At 69.0% G+C, this 16,494-nt stretch overlaps 1 protein-coding gene across 2 annotated transcripts; it reads right to left on the bottom strand.

Moving 5' to 3' along the window:
* Window positions 1-222: 222 nt before the first annotated feature.
* PLEKHG5 (pleckstrin homology and RhoGEF domain containing G5) lies at window positions 223-16,089 on the bottom strand. 2 transcript variants are annotated; one of them, XM_032201416.1, is made up of 22 exons: window positions 16,023-16,089; window positions 10,260-10,336; window positions 6,984-7,113; window positions 6,768-6,870; window positions 6,581-6,641; window positions 6,390-6,481; window positions 6,176-6,312; window positions 5,952-6,100; window positions 4,033-4,218; window positions 3,695-3,865; window positions 3,521-3,616; window positions 3,375-3,425; window positions 3,066-3,215; window positions 2,873-2,983; window positions 2,656-2,805; window positions 2,432-2,569; window positions 2,230-2,349; window positions 2,022-2,154; window positions 1,794-1,909; window positions 1,551-1,720; window positions 701-1,474; window positions 223-619 (listed from the first exon to the last, which is right to left on the bottom strand). In XM_032201416.1, exons 1-22 carry the CDS (start codon window positions 16,087-16,089, stop codon window positions 610-612), a joined length of 3,192 nt encoding a protein of 1,063 aa, XP_032057307.1. In that variant the 3' UTR covers window positions 223-609. The 2 variants fall into 2 exon arrangements, with proteins under 2 accessions (XP_032057307.1, XP_032057305.1); XM_032201414.1 differs by lacking the exon at window positions 16,023-16,089 and adding an exon at window positions 12,697-12,817.
* Window positions 16,090-16,494: the final 405 nt, after the last annotated feature.

Raw genomic sequence — 16,494 nt, 5'->3', positions numbered from 1 at the left:
GGGACAGCACCCAGCACTCGGCCTCCGCCACCTCAGCCCGTGCCACCGAGGCTCCTCGCTCCTCACACTGCTTTTGGCCACCCACAGCCGCTGCCTCCTTCCAAACTGCCCCGACCAGACCCTGTGGCCACCGCCTGCCCCAGCCCCGCTCCGTCCCCTCCTGCCACCACCCCCGGCCTCCCGCCCCGCGCGCCGGCGGCTCCGTGCCGCCCCCGCCACGGCCCTCCCGCACCTTCTCCGCTCACCGCTGCCAACATCGCGATCCCTCCTCCCCGCACGGAGCCGCCCCAGCCCGCAGCCTTCCTGGGCGCAGCCCTGCTCTGCCCCACCGCCCGGCCCCGGTGCTCCGTGGGCGAGGGCTCAGCCTGAGCCGTGCGTGGTGTCCGGCCCTACACGGCCGTAGAAATGGGCAGCCCGGTGCCGCCCTGCCCGGGACGTGTCCTCCCAGAGGGGGCCGCTCCATGTCCCCACACATGCTCGCGTGACATCCCGGCACAAGCTGGCGGGCACTCGCTCTACCCGGCCCTGGCGTTACGCTATGGTTAGAAGCAGGAGGAGCTCCTCGGAGCGGCCGCGCGTCCGTCCTCATCCTCACCGCCCTGGCAGCTCTCAGACCTCCCTGCAAGGCACAGAGAGGGAGAAGCACCGTTAGCACGGGGCCGGGGCGCACGGCGAGCGGAGGGGAAGGGGCTGCACGTACGAGGCCGTCAGCGTGGAGTTGAGGAGCAAGGTGGTCCGGATCCGGTAGAGCTGGGCCAGCGTCAGCTTGCGGTGCTGTGCCGACGGCGGGTCCGAGAGGGTGCGGCGGGCGGTGGGCTGCGGGGCACGGCTGGGCTGGCCCGGGGCGGGCCCTGGGGTCTCCGCGTGTTCCTCCGGCTCCGAGAGCTCAGACGTGGAGTCACCGCTGCTGCTGTCGGCGCTGGGGGCGGCCGGGTGCCCCGGGGCACATCCAGTCCGCTGGGGGAGCGGGGGGCTGGGGGGAGCCGCACAGAGGTCGGAGAGGCTCCGGCTCTGGCTGAGCGGGGCCGGGGGGCCGGCCAGCAGCTGCAGGAGGCTGGCCTCCGACTTGGATTTGAGCACCTGGGCCTTGCAGGGCAGGAGCTGCACGGGCGTCCGGCGGCGCAGCCGGGGCGAGGGCGGCCGCGGGGCTGGGATATCCCGCTCCTCCTCGGCCACCACATCCTGCTGCCGCGCGAAGTCCCGCGGCGAGGCGGGCGAGAGCGTGCCGTAAGCGCTGTCGATGGATGCCGAGCGGCAGCTGCCGGGCTGGGAGGCCGGGCCCTGGGGCAGGGGCAGGGTGTCCGTGGGCAGCTCCCTCGTCAAGGTGCTGCCGGAGGTGCCGGTGCTCACGGAGGTGCCGGTGCTCACGGAGGTGCTGTCTGACGGTGAGCCGAACGGCCCCACGTCCGAGTCCGGGGAGGAGAGCTCGTCACCACCATCCATCACCATGGTCTCAGTGGAGCCGTCCGAGGGGCTGCAAAATTGGGGAAGGTGAGGAGGGGGCGGCGCTGTGCCCGGGGGGAATGCAGAGCCCCCGTCCCACTCCGTACCACCGCTGGGAGTCCAGGCTGGTGCTGCTGCGGCGCAGGACAGTGGGCGAGCTGGCGGCCGAGGTGCTGCTCTCGCCATCTTCCTCCTCCTCCTCCTCCTCTTCCTCTTCCTGCAGGCGCTGGCACTGCCCACGCTGCAGCTCCTGCAGCCGTAGCCGCTGCAGCAGGTTCTGGGGAAGGGGAGGTGTCAGGGGGCAGCAGGCACGGGACCCCCGCGCCCCCCTCACCCTCGGCACCCCTCACCTGCGCGTTGTGCAGTGCCTCGACCCAGCTGCGGCACAGCGACTGCCCACTGGCCTGGAAGGTGTAGGCGGCCACAGCGCTCCCAAATTCATTCAGGTAGATGAGGAGGAAGGAGCCTGCGGGCAGGGGGGGCCGTGAGCTGCACCGTGGGGCTGGCCAGGGCTCCTGGCACCAAACTGGGCTGGGGGCCAGCTGCCCCAGTGCCCCGTCCCCACCAGGGCTGCTCACCTGGGTCCTTCAGCTCCCGACACACGACCTTGTCCACCAGCAAGGGCTGCCGGACCACCTTGGTGCGCTCAGCCTTCTTGACAGGCTTGGTGATGAGGAAGAGGTCGGTGAAGAGGAAGCAGTAGACATCCATCTGGGGGCAAGAGCAAGACGGTGGGTGCTGGCCAGCGCACGGGGGGCGAGCTCCCCGTCCCCCCGTGGTCCTCACCTTGCTGTCTTTACCTTCCCGCATCTTCAGGCTGCCCTCAAGGAGGAGCTGCCGGGTGTCATCCGGGGAGGTGCCAGGCATGGGGGCCGTCAGGTCCAGCCGCAGGAACTCCTTCAGTAGCTGCGGGGAGCCGCTGGCATCAGCAAGGAGCAGGGCACAGCCCGGGGGGCACGAGACAGCAGCCCAGGCACTCCCAGCCTACCTTGTCCACCTCATCCGTGCTGCCCTCCACCACCTCGTAGGCATCGATGCGGCCGAGGATGGCAGCCAGGCGCTGCTGCTCCTGACGCTGCCGCATCCGTGAGTTGACGTGGTTGATGAAGTGCTCCACGGAGCCAATCTGCAGCGTGGGCAGCAGGCGTGAGGGGGCTGGGGGCTGCCCCGCTCCGAGCCCACTTGCCCAAATCCCCACGCCGTGCCCCGTACCATGGTGAGGATGGCGTCACGGGTGCGCGGGTCGTCCGTCTTCTTCAGCACGGACTTGAGGAGCAGCGGGTACTTGGTGAGGCGCTGGTGTGGCTTCACCAGCATGTCGCTGAGCTTCAGGCGGCTGCACTGCTTGTGCTTCTCGGCCCACTGCGGCGTGCAGGTGTCAGCCCTGGCCCCGGCCCCGGCCCTCCACCCCGCGCTGCTCCCCCCTTACCGTCACGTAGGCGCGGAAGAGCTCGCTGTCCCGCAGCAGCGTTCGCATGTACTCCATGCAGCCCTCCTCCTCCATGCAGTACTGGATGTAGGGTTTGAAGAGTGAGCCGAACTGCGGGCAGCACAGAGGTGTCACCGCCGGGCACGGCACGGCACGGTGCAGCCCCCCGGCACGGCACGGGCTCCCCGCTCACCGCCTTGAAGCCCTTGAGGAAGTCCACGGGGTCGAGCAGTGCCTTGGTCCGGCGGGCCTTGTCCAGCACCGGGGCCATGACGCTGCTCCACAGGCTGCGGTGCAGCTGAATGATCTCCCTGATGTTGCCGAAGAGTCGCTCCGCATCCACCTGCGGGGTAGGTGGGGAGCTGCACAAGGCCTGGCACCACGGGTCTGGGTCCCAACCCCATGCACCCCTTGCCACGTGCTGCTCCCCCAAGACCACCCGCAGCGATACCGTGCCGTTCCCAGACCCTGCACATCCCCGTCCCGCCGCGGCACCGCTCACCTCGCACAGCAGCCCCGACTCCTGCAGGTTCAGCAGGCAGCAGAGGAAGAGCTGTGGGGACAGAGCAGGAACCCCGTTGGGGGCGAGCCGCTGCGGCACAGGGCACCCGTGGCCGGGCGTCCCCGGCGGGCGGCAGGGGCACTCACGTCGGTGATGACTTTGAGCTTGCGGATGTAGGTGGCCTCGGTGTGCAGCAGCTCCCAGATGGCTTCCTGCTGGTGGCACTGCCGGCGCGTCAGGGCCTGCGGGGCTGAGCGTTAGTGCCGTGCCAGACGGGGAGCGGGGACGCCGTGGCCACCCCCGGCACCCCCCGGCCCTACCTCCGTGCCCTCGATGATTTGCTGCCAGCTGTCCTCCAGCGCCAGGCTGCTGTCATCCCCGTCCTCCTCCCAGGAGTCTTGGTCGAAGCGGAGCTGCGGGGGCAGCTTGGGCAGCCCGAAGCTGCTGTAGGTGTGCAGCTTGCTCTCCAGCTGCTCCATCTTATCCACTTCCTGCCCAGGAAGCATGGAGCCGATGCGCCAGGGGCGGAGGGGACGAGGCACTGCCCTCCCCGCGCTGCCCACGGAGCTGGGCCATGACCACAGATGACCTCGTCCCACCGCCCCAGTGGGGCTGCAGCCTCACCGCCCCCACGCCCCCTCCCCACATATCCACCTACCCGCCCGAAGGGGCCGGTGCCAGCGCCGGAGCTGAAGAAGCCGCTGAAGCGGCTGGCAGCACGGTTCTTCCAGGTGTCGGTGCCATTGGTGGGCAGGGAGCCGCTGCCGTGCGGGGACAGCTCGGGGCCAGGGATGCTGGCGTCCCCCAGGAACTCCGTCATGTTCTTCCTCCTCCTGCCCGGAGCCTGTGTGGGGACAGCCAGCGGTGTCCCCAGGGCGTCTCCACGACGCGGGGCCATCCCCAGGGGGCCGCGTCCTGGCCCTGCTCTCCTCCTCGCCTGCCTGCGGCCGTGCCACTGGGACGGGCCCGGGGTGGGGATGGCGGCGGGGCAGAGACCCCAGCACAACGCAGCCCAGCAGCGAGGCCAGCCTTGCGTGCAGACAGCGCCGTGCCCACGGCAAGCTCCAGCCCCCGGGTCCCCCCACCCGTGCCGTGCCGTGGCGCGCAGAGCTGTGCCCTCCGTGGGCCACCAGCCCGCTCTGCCGGCGCCCGCACTGACCTGCGTACCTGCATCCCGGCTGCCCGAGGGCCCCCACGGCCGCTCCTGGCCCCAGCAGAGCGGGGCGCCGCGGCTCAGCGCATCCCGTGGGGGCCGAGCGCCCCGAGCCCCGCGCCGCCCGCCCAGGCGTGCTGCTCTGAACTTGAACTGTGAAGTCGGGCAGGCTCTGGCCGGGCTCCTCCGAACAAAAGGAGGTGGGGCCAGCACAGAAAACCTAATTTCCCTCCTCGCCAGATAAGCTAAACAGACCCAAACAATTCGCTGGCAAAGATCAAAGACCCCCAGCCCGTCGCAGGAGCTGGGTCCCAGCCAGGCAGCGCCCGCCTGGCCGGGCACCACGGCGCAGCCCCGCTCACACATCCCCGCATCCCTGCGCCAAGGCCACGCGGGGACGTGGCCGCTGCCCTCTCCTTGCCCCCCGGCACAAAGGGCGGCCGGGCTGCGGCTCCCCGCCTGCCCACGGGACTCGGCACATCCCTGCTCCCTGCCACGTCCCCCCCAGGAGGGCAGCGGGTGGCACAGGGAGCCCCACAGCCCCCAGGCAGGGACAGGCATTGCCGTGTGCCCAGGTGAGCCCTGGGGGACCTACCCCACTGTGCTCCACGCGTGGCCCCGCAGCTCACCGTGCCGTGCTGCTCCCCAGCATCCCGGGTCACACCAGCCCTGCTGCCCTGGCTCAGCTCGGCTCCTGCCTGCCCTCGGGGGCCTGGCTGGGGCTGACACCACCGTGGGGGCAGCCCCGCGCCCACCGGCCCCCCCCTTGCCCCAGCTGGGGAGCGCTGGTCCCGCTGCCAGGCATTGTAGTGCTGGATGCGGGCAGCCACCAGCCCCGGCCACACAGCCAGGGCGCTGCCTTCAGGAGCCTCTGGCACGGGGGTGACAGCCACAATTCCCCTGCTGGGTGCCCCGGGGCCACATCCCCCAGGAGCGGGAGCTGCGTGGCCCTGTGAAGGTGGCACCTGTGCCCACGGGGAGTGGTGCTGAGCCCGGCCCCACGCCTTATCTGGGGCCAGGGTCCATGGGGCAGGACCGAGGCTGCACACAGCAGCTGCCAGGCGCCATGGCGAGGAGGGACGGCGGCCACGTCCCAGCTGGGACCGCAGCCAGGGCAAGCCCTGGGGTCGGCGTGGAAGCTCAGGGCCTCCCCGCGGGGCCCTGGGGCGTGGAGCTGCCCGTTTGCTTTGCCCTGGTACCAGCCCGTACGTGGCACGGCCGCGGGGCCACCAGCTGAGCTGCCACGCCTGGCGCAGGCGCTGCGGTGTGGCACAGCACGGCACTGCTGGCTCAGCACGGCTGGGAGCTGAGCACGGGGCTCCGGGGGGGGTCACGAGGCCATACATGAGACCGGACACGTGGGGGCACGAAGGGCTATGGGAAACCCCATCCCCAAGCCCCCCAGGGCCACCACCGGTACTCACCAGGACCTCAGCACCCTCCCGGCGGCCCGGCCCCAGCTCCAGCGCCGTCCCGAAGAGCGCGGCGGTGCCGGCGGGACGCAGGATGGGCAGGCTGGCCGACCGGGCATCGCGCGCCGCCTGCTCCACCTTCAGCTCGTCCCCGGGCTTGGCTGTGGAAGCGCAGAGCCGTCAGAGCCCCCAGCCCCGTGGTGCAAGGGCCTGGCCCCCTGCAGCCCCCTCCTCACCTTTCACCCGCAGGTAGTGCCCCCCGAAGCGGTACGCCTCGAAGTGGAGGGAGAGCGGCGTGTTGGACTGGTCCAGGTAGATGTCCACCTTGCTCTGCTCGATCGCCTTCCTCTCAAAGACCGGCAGCAGCACCTCCCTGCGGGGACACCAGCCCCGTGGGTCCCATGGGGCTCCTGCAGCAGGGCCGTACCCGGGTGGTGGGGGTGGACTCACCCCAGGGACTTCTTCTTCATGGCCGGCACGATCTCCGCCTCGATGTCGACGTTCAGGTCGAACTTCAGGGTGAAGCACTCCTTGCTGGGGTCCTGCAGGGGATGAGCTGCTCACCAAGGGCCCAGTGCTGGGCTCCCAAATGGGGCCGCAGCACAGCCCCTGAGCGCACGGGGAGCGGGATGGTGCCTTACATCCGTGTGTCTGCGCCGAGCCTTCTTCTTGGGCAGCTTCAGCGCCGAGCTCCTCCTGTCCCTGCGGGCACAGCGCGGGCAGGGTGACCGGGGTGCCCCACAGGCTGGGGACAAGCAGGGTCCGGGCACCACAGGGGCACCCACCCTGCCCCGAGCTGCCCCGAGCAGGGGCTCGGCCACGGCTCACCCCCTGCCGTCCGCTGATCCCTCATCATCTTCCTCCACGTCGGAGGCAGGGCTGGTGCGCGGGGGGCACGAGCGGGTGGACACGTTGCGGGCCAGGATGGAGCCTGCGCATGGGCGTGGGGCTGAGCTGTGCCGCGACCCCACAGCCCCACGCGGGGTCCGCCAGCCCCGCATGGGTCCCACCGAGGGGTCTGGGGCCGCGTCCAGCCCGGCTCACCTTGCGGGGGCAAATCGAAGCGGATGTGCCCATCGAAGTGCATGGTGCCGTGGAGGCGGCCGTCGCAGACCTCACACAGGCTGAGGGGGCTGCTGTGGTTCAGCTGCTGGCACTCGGCGTGGTGGCATACCTGCGGGGCACAGCCCTGGGCTGGGCAGGGGGGCCGGGCAGCAGGACCCCCACCCCAGGCTGAGCTCTGCTCTGCTCAGAGCCTCTCGTGGCTCAGGGGCAGCATTAAGGCAAGGGATGGGGACAGCAGGGAGAGCAGGGGACAGCCACGAGGCTGCTGGTGCTGCCTCGCAGCACGGAGCCCCCAGCCCAGCTCTGCTGCACCGTGTGGGGACCCCCGAGAGCCACGGGGCTGTGGCAGGGAGGCTGCACAACGCCTGGCCATGGTGACAGGGAGGGGACCGGGGGACAGCCACCTGCGCCTCGTGTCCCCGAGCCTCCCCAGAGCCACCGCACGCTGCCGGTGCCCCTGGTTGGGTTGAGGGCGCGCCAGGGCCCTGCCAGGCTCCCGGAGAGGCTGTGGGGCCGCTCCAGAGCCCCTTTGTGTTTGTAGGATCAGTGTCCCCACGGCAGGACGAAGGAAGCAAGTGTCTGCAGCAAAACAATGCTTGCAAGCCGATGCATTTCCTCCGATTGTGCACGCGGCCTCAGCCTCAGCCGGGCATTCACAGGCATTTATTTTTAAACCCCTGGCCAGCCCCGAAGGCGGTGCACGGCCCGTGACCCCTCGCTGGGGGCTCCGGCTGGCCCCGCACCAGAGGCCGCGGCGCTGCCGGTGGCCGCAAACCCGTGCCGGGGGCACGTCCCTGCTCCCCGCCGGCGGGGGCCCCGCGGCAGAGGCAGGCACAAGGCAGCATCCCGGGAGGCGCGGGCCCTGCCTGCGCGGCGGAGGAAGCGCCGGAGCACCTCCAGCCGCCCCCGCTTCCTGCCCTCCTTCCTCCCGGCGCTGCTGAGGTCAGTGCTGACGCGCTCCCCACACCCGCGCGCTCCCCGCCGGGGCCACCTGCCCCTGCTCGACACCCACCGCCCGGCAGCCTCCGCCGTGGCACCCGCCAATGCGGCCCGGCCCCTGGGACGTGCCGGCCTCGTGCCCCAGCCCCGCGTTGCCCCTCTGCTCTCCCTCTGCACATCCCGCAGAGCCCCGCACAGGAGATCCCGTGTGGCCAGGATTGAGCGAGCACCAGCCCCAAGCCTGCTGGGCCCCCCCCGGCACCTCTCGGGCAGCCGGAGGCAGCCAGGAGACCCCCAGGTTTGGGTGTTTTTCTCTGCCCTGACCCCCCAGCTCCAGGCACACCCACCCAGGGACAGCCCCAGGGCCCCAAGAGCCCGAGCCCAGACGTCCACACCCCGAGCACAGCCCCACACATCCCGGCCCCCAACACCCAAGCTCAGCGCCCAGCCTGGGACCCCCACCCCACGCTACCTCCCGTGCCGCTGTCCCTCGGGGGTGCCCGGTGCCGGCGGCAGGGCTGTCCGGGCGGCTCCCTCCCAGCTCTGCTGGCGAGCGGCCGCAGCCCAGCGCCACGTGTGTCCCTGCCCGAGTGTTTACCCAGCAGCTCCACCCGTGCAAACACGGCCACGACACGCCTGCTGACCACCGCGAGCCCCGTGCCCGGCGCTGCGCACCCCTCGCCTGGCACCGGCCGCAGGGGGCCAAGGTGGTGCTGGGGTGCCCCCCCCCTAATGCCACATGGGGGTCATGCAGCAGGGGACACCAGCCCGGCTCCCGGTGCCCTCGATGTGCCCACGTTCCCGTGGGAGCAGGGCTCGGGATGCTGGAGGGGCTGCCGGCACGGGGCTGCCCCTGATCAGCCATGCTCTGAAGGAGCTGGTGAGCAAAACCCGTCTGAAACTCACTGCCTGAAAGGTCACCGCGGCGTTATTTCCTCCCCAGTGCTCTCAAAAGCCAGCGCCTGATGTCAGTAAGCAGAGTAGCCCCGCTCATCTGCTCAGAATAAAAGCCCTCGATGGTGCTGCCAGGGCTGCAGGACCGAACAGCCGTCGCTCTTGTTGCCGCAGGAATTTCCCTGTGGTGCCCTTCCAGCCGAGGCCACGAGCATCGCACCGTGCCGGTGGGGAAGGGCCCGAGCACCGCGCCCCCTCCCCACAGCCACGGCCCCCAACCCACCGAACCCAGGCACTCACCGGGAGCCGGCACGGCCGCTGCGGCACCAGCAGCGAGGACAGCCCCGGACCGAGCCAGCAGGTCGAGCAGCCAGAGATAAGGGGCCCTAAATCCACCCCGGCTTTACATTAGCGATCAACAAGATTAGGAGAGGTGGCATGGGGCACTTCCAGCCGCGGGCACTGCTTAACTCCCGGGGCCCTGCGCAGCCCGGGGCAGTCCCATCCCCTCTGCACCTCCGCTGCTGCTCGGCCAAATGGACGCGGGCACAAAGGGCACAAGTGCTGCTGCTCCTCAGGGGGCTCGGCGCCGCACCCGCTCCCCGCAGCGCTGATGCAGAGTCCCAGTAGGCAGCCGTGAGCTGAGCAGAGGATCCCTCCCTCCCGGGCACGTCCACGCTGCCTGTGCCGGCTTGCCGAGCGGTGCGCTCCCACCAGGAACAGGACAGACGGGCTCAATTAGATTAGCCTAAATTACACCAGGTGGGGAAACGGGGAAGCTGCCGCTGTGCAGTTAAATCCCCGCTGTGCACGAGCCTGCGGGTGCCCAGGGGCAGCAGGACCGTGACACCGCAGAGACGCATGCCCAGCAGGGGCCGGCGCTCTCGCCACGGGTGGCCACGCAGGGCACAAAGCTGCCAGGAGCCACTGCCCTTCCCTGCCAGCTCCCAGCAGCCGCCCGGGGCTTTTTTCCTGCACCGGGGCCAGCGGTGGAGCAGGAGCAGCAGGGTGCAGGCACGGCGCTCCCTGGGGCTCTCCCATGAGGGCTGGCGAGCTGGCGCTGCTGCTGCGATTCCCACGGCCCCACGCCACCAGCACGCAGGGGAAGGGGCTTGCGCAGGGCAGGGGGGGCAGCACGGCCCCATGCAACAGCTCCCGGCAGCACGGGACGGCCGGGGGCTGGCCTCAAGGCTCCGGCACAGCGCGGGCTGCTCGGCACCCCGTGGCTGCCGGCCAGCCGGCTCCACCGACCGGTTCTGCCGGCACCGGGGAGCCAGGGCGAGACCGCAGGAGCCTGCGCCTGCCCTGGCAATGCCAAAAGGAGCGGGGCACAGCCGTGTGCACCAAATCTTATGTGCCCACTGCCCCCGCTTGCCCACAGAGCCGAGGAAGGCAAGCGGCACTGCCCGGCTCGGGACCTACCTTGGCCGCCCTCCTCCTGTCGGCGCAGTCGGGGTGCTGGCAGTGCAGCCCCTTCTCGTCCGCCGGGCACCGCTCGTCTGTGGGTGAGAGGCAGGGTTAGCACCGGGGGCACCACAGGGACCTGCACCCACAGCCCCGTGCCCACCCCGTCCCGCTGTGGGGGTGCTGCTGCCCCTGCACTCTGCACACACGGCTCCTGTAACTCAGCAAGGTGCTGGGGCTCAGCTGAGGCTGCTCCTGCCCCATAACCCGTACAGGAGGATGGGGCCCTGACAGTGAGTGCCTGCCTTCTGGGCACAGGGCAGAGAGTGGAAGTTAACAGCCCAGCTGGGGACAAACCATCTCCTGAGCTGGTGAGCAGCAGCAGCCTCTGGTAACGCCCTGGCTGCCCTAACCCCTGTAACCCTGTGCCCAAACCCCAGCACTGCGCCTGCTGAAGGGCAGGGAGCACCCTGCGCTGCCCCAGCAGTGTCAGGACCCACTGACTCTGGCCCCAAAGCGTGGGGCTGCTGCTCTGGGCACCCACAGAAGCGGTGCACAGCACCCCGAAACACGGGGCCAGGCTGGCCTGGGACGGCTCCGTGGCAGGAGAGGGCAGCCAGGAGCTGCCCCTGGGATGGGGACATTGGCGCCAGGCGCTGCCAGCGATGACGCACGCTGCTCTCCCCAAACTCCCACTGCTGCAAACTCAGGAACGGGCCCAAAGCCCCAAACCTGCCCTAATATGGAGATTTATTTCCTGACGGGCAGCAGCCGCAGCACAGACCGGACCCCGAGGTGCCGGGGGTGCGGCTGGCCCCAGCAGCACGGCCCCGGCCGGGGCGCGGGACATCGTCCTGCACCCGCTTCCCACGCCAGGCACGGGCCACGGCTGCGAGGGCAGCGCTGGGAGCGCTAAATCCGCCGCTCGCCGGCCCCCAAAGGGGCTTATGAGCTGCTTTAAGCCCTAACAGTTAAATCGGCCTTTGGGACAAATCCTATTTTGAAGGCTTTTGTTATACGTCGCATCTAATAGTTTAAAAATAACAGACTCCGGGCGGCTCACGGCAGACCGGCGGGCACCAGGCCCCGAAGCCAGCGCCCTCCTGCAGGGAGCTGGGAACGGGGACGGGGACTGTGCCGGGGGCTCCCACGCACGGAGCCGTGGCAGGGCTTGGCACAGGCAGGGCACAGCAGCCCCGGCCCTAGGAGCTCATCTGGGGCTTCCCCGCCGCTCCCCACAGCCGATCCCTCCGCATCCCTCCTGCCAACAAAAACAGCTTCTGCCCCAGCCCCAGCGGGACGGGCTCGCGGCCAAGGCCGGGTTAGGTTTAGTCTGTGGAAAAGCTGCTGCCTTCTGCCCTGCCGGGGCGGGGGAGCCGGCGGCCGCCCTGTGCCGAGACCCACGAGGCTGCAGCTTCCCCTGGCTCCGCTCTCAGGACCTGTCGCAGTGGCTCCGGGGAGCCCGCGAGGTGCTGGGGCGCACGCAGGCACCGGGTCCCCACGGGGCACAGCACCCAGCAGGGCGAGGGCCGCGTTCAACCTTCCCAGGGGCACCCCCACGGTGTTACCCGGTGCTCGTGGGAGAGGCCGGGAGCCCCGCGGCTGCCGTGGGGCCCCGCTGCCCACGCGCCGGCCCCGCGCCGCGGGAGCACAATGGGCGCTCTGTCCCCGCGGCCGCCCCGCAGCACCCGCTGGGCTGCTCCAGCCCCTCCTCACGCCGCCCCGCCACCATTATCATCTCACTTGACCTATCAGGAATAATAACGGAAACAAATAAGAAATTCTTTCATGCCAGCGAGGGGAAGTTTTCCAAACTCCCGGAGATCGTGAGGACGGGCACAGCAGCCCGCAGTGCCGGGACGCAGCCGCAGCAACCTGCCCACGGGCAGCCCCCGGCTGTCCCCCCGCGGGGACACGCTGCCCACGGCACGGCTAAAGCACGCACGGCTTTATCCAAACACGGACCGCAGCAGCAGGAGCTCAGGCACATAGCAGGCCCTTAGGCGTGCCATAGAGGAGCTCGTTGATACGTGCATATAGAGGGAGCCCCCGGGATCTGGCAGGAGCAGGAGGGTGCCTGGGTCCCCACGGGCACTCCCAGGGAAAGGGAAGGAATCCTGCCACCACCAGCTCCTCTCCCCAGCTCCTGCTGGTTCATCGCGCCCAGCTCTCCCGGTGACTCCTGCTGACGGTCAGGGCAGGCAAGCAAGGCAGGGCGGTCACCGCACACACCAGCCACTCACAGTTTCAGATGTATTTGCACCAGGAGGAAGCGGTGCAGCCACATGCAGGTGCAGGGGCAGCTCGCCCGGCGCTCCCCAGCTGCACCCGCAGCATCCCCGTTCCCGCTGCCATCCCCTGCACACACCGTCTCCTCTCCCTTTCTGCAGGGCTTGGAGGGTTTTCACCAAGCCCATCGCCGCAGCCACGCACGCCTCCAGCCCCTGCGACCTACCCGCCAGCTCCTCTGTGATGTCCAGGCTGGAGCTCCAGGAGAAGCGCTCCACCGCCCCGTACTCCAGTCCTGCCAGCGCGGGGGGCAGAGCCCCCAGCTCGTACGCACCCCGCTTCTTCCAGTACAGGAACATCCTGGGGCCGCGGCCCGGGGGCCGGGGTGGCCGGCGCTGCTGCCCTCGCTGCCGGGTGCCCGGGGGGGGCTGGCTCGGCCGGCCCCACGGAGCCGTGCCCACGGCGCCTGCCCCGCCGGGGCCACCGGTGGGACTAGCCGGGGGGGCCCGGCTCCGGCTTTAAGAGCAGGTCCCGGTCTCCGGACAAGCGGAGCATTCATCCCGTGAGCTGGGAGCTCTGGGGTGGCGGAGGGTGCTGCTGGAGGCTGCCCAATGCCCCGCGCACGGGGCGCACAAAGGCCCTTTCTTCAGCCTCCTACAGACATTGCACAAATTTCACTTTCCGCCGTCTATGAAAGAAATTCGGCTGAGGAGACAAGACACGCTTGTGATTAAAATAATCGGCATGAAGAGCGGGGCTGTTCGGTAGCTGTGCCGTCGGAGGGCTGGGGGGAGGAATGCTGCGGGAAGCGGGGGGCGAGCGCCGCGGCTCGACGGGGCCCCGCTGGCCGGGAAAGAGCCACCTCGGCCACACCGGGCATCACCCGAAGAGCAGCACGGCTCACGGGGAGCCGACGGCAGCAGCGCCGGGGCGGGCACGGCGAGGACGGTGCCGTGAGCAGGCGCTGCTGAGCCCGCACAGCTGCCGGCACCGCTCCCGCTCAGACACCTGGTTGTGATTCAAGTCTGAAGATCGTGGCTGAGCTTTGTTCCAGCTTTCCCCTGGCTCACACAATGGAATTTTTCCCCTAAATCTGAGCGAGTAGGAAAGCGCTGGGCTTAAAGCCTCCCACAGGCAGCGTGCGCAGACGGCACCTTTCCCCCCGCGCCCCCAGCAGGAGCCGTGGTGCTGGTGGTGGTGCTCAGCTCCCCTGCTGGGGCACCAGCAGGTGGTGAGGAGGAGAAGGGGCTGGGGCCAAACCCGGGCGAGCCCCCCAGCCCCTTCCCGACCAAACTGGGACAGTCCCCGGCCCCTCTGTGGGACACTGGGGTGTGCAGCTCTGCCCTTGCAGTGAGCTTCCCTCCTGGCCTCTTGCCCCAGGCCTGCTATTGTAGGTCTGTCTACATCAAAATGCATTTTCCATATGTGGACTTGGCCTCCAAAGAGGCCAAATCCTCATCAATTAAACCCATCCATGCAGGTTGTGAATTTTTTTTTTTTTTTGCTTTTAAGTCCTCTCTTGGTTGGTTTAGCCGCTGTCAGCTTGGGATATAAATTCAGCCCTACAAAGGTTTATGGAAAATACCTGTGCAGGAAGGGCAGCAGCAGCTGAACAAAACTGCAGTGAGCAGGACTGAGAGGAGCTGTGGGCCAGCACAGGAGCACTTTGTGCCTGATCACCTCCTTGCCGGGCCGCAGCCACCGGGGGCACACATTGGGCCAGGACCAGCTGCACCACCGGGTTTGTGACGCTGAGCCCAAAGGAGGGGACCTCAACACGAGAAACGGGCTCAGGGAACACGGCCGGTGTGAGCCCAGCCCTGGCGGTGCCCTAGGGGGACGAGGGATAGATGCCAGCCCCGAGCACCCATCCTGGCCATTCCTGCTCGCCTTCCTGGCTGCTGCACACCCCGTGTCGCCGGGACTGCCCCGGGCACAGACGGTAAAAGCAGCACAGCCAAGTAACAGGCGAGGGTTGCTGCTGAATTTCTCTAGCCCCTGGCCATGTCTGCAGAGCCACCGCCACCAGCAGGGCCGCGGCCTCGCAGCAGCTTTGTGCTTGGCCTGCTGAGTGGGACTGGGGGGGACAGAGCCCACCGCTTCTTCCCGGGGGAAGCACGCAGAGCAGCAAGAGTCTGCTGCACCAGGAGCCTGGAAAACCTCTCTGGGGACTGCGGGGGTGAAGGGAGAGCCCTGAAGCAACGCCTGCTCCCACAGAGGGGACGTGCCCACGGAGCCGGCCTGGGGCTGGGGGCCTGACCCACGCTGCTTGGGGAAGGGCCGGCAGGGCCGGATCCTGCCAGCACCAACACGAAGTGCCGCCCAGTTAAATCCCCAGAGCAGAACTTCATCAACATTGCAATGACTCTACCCACCAGTCCCGAGGAACGAGTTCAAACACCATTGTTTCCTCCCTGGCAAGCTCTCCCCCAGCACTGGTGCTGCCGGCTGCGGCAGCCTCCGCTGACACCGAGGCAGGCACAGATGCACGGACCAGGAGACAAGTCCCATTTTCCTCCTTTTCTTTGCAAGGAGGACAGGCGCTGAGACCTGCACTGCACAAAACTCTCCCTAAAATAGGAAAAAAAAAAACCTGCACGGAAAGATCAGCCAGGCTAAGACAATTCCAGCCCCAAAATTCATCATCATCAACACCGTCTTCTTCGCGTACCACATGCTCAGCATAGTTCTGCTGTTTCCAGGCACCCTTTGCCAGAAAAGGTAGCCAGAACTAAAGAAAATCATTGCTGGTATGTTAGATTAAAAAAATAGCATGGATTCTGTTGTATTTAGCATGCTGATACTTTAAGTGCCAAATCATCAATTTCCTATTGATTACAGCACTGTTGCATCAAAACACAGCAGGTGGTTCACATGAAGTCACTCCTGAAACTAAACTTGAGCTTTTGTAGCGGGGAAGGGGAGCGTGACTGATACCCACGGTGTGCCCCCGTCCTGGGCGAGAAGGGGGCCTGCGCCTCCCCTGTACCTGCTGAGGGTTTGGGGGGGGGGAGCAAGGCAAAGACCGGGCTGCTGAGAGCGTGAACACCAGGGAGGGACAGCGCGGTATTTAGCAGGTATTCGAAGCGATGCTGCGAGGAGAAGAGAGGGGACGGATGATGGAAAACTCCAGAGTCCCGACAGTCCCCTAGTGCCATGCCCAGCTGCAGCGGGCCCAGTACCGACTGATGCTCACCGGAGCCCACCCCGGGGTGCAGGGGGAGCAGCGGGCGGGGGGCCGAGCCCTCCAACCCCAGCTCCCCCCCCCCCGTTTCCATCCTGCCGGGGTTCAGCTCCGCCACCTGCTGTGGCTCGGACCCGGTGAGCGGAACCGGGGGTGCTCGACGGCCTCGGGGGGGCCGAGGATCCCCGGGGGGGGCACGATCGCGGCTCCCCCGATCCCGATCCGGGAGCTCGGGGCCGGGCGCCCCCCCCCCACCCAAACGCTCCCGGGGCACGATCGCGGCCACCGCGCTGCCGGGGCTGGGGGCGCCCCCCCGGTAACACCGCCCCCCCCCTCCGTTCCCGGTGCCTCCCCCCCCCGTTACTCACGCGTCGCCCGGCGCAGGTTGAGCCAGCTGCGGGGGGGGGACCCGCGTTTGATCGCCGCGGAGCTCATGGCCGGGCCCCCGGCCCCCCGGGGGTGGGGGTGGGTGGGGGGGCTCCCTCCACCGGCTCCCCTCGCCCCCGCACCGGGCCCGCAGCCGCCGCGGCGGGGGGCGGAGGCGCGGCCGCCCCCGCTCCGCCCCGGCCCGGCCCCGCCGCACCTCCCGCAGCGCCCCCCCCCCTCCATCCCCATCCTCGTTCGTTCTCGAGCTCCGCCGCCCCTCCAGCCCCTTTGTGGGGTCCGTGCGCTCACGGGCACAGCTCCAGGGCATCAAGCGAGCCCCCAGGGCCTGATAAAAGCCTTCTCCGCGGAGTGTCCCCCCCCCCCCGAGGGGCTGCGGAGGGCACCGGGTGCTCCCCCGGGGCTAAGGGCAGCGCTTAAATAACCCCCCGGGGCTGCGGGCACAGCCACGCTGCA

Source organism: Aythya fuligula, chromosome 21 (assembly GCF_009819795.1).
Source record: "Aythya fuligula isolate bAytFul2 chromosome 21, bAytFul2.pri, whole genome shotgun sequence".
Lineage (NCBI taxonomy): Eukaryota > Metazoa > Chordata > Aves > Anseriformes > Anatidae > Aythya > Aythya fuligula.
This window is presented reverse-complemented; position numbering and strand designations above follow the sequence as displayed.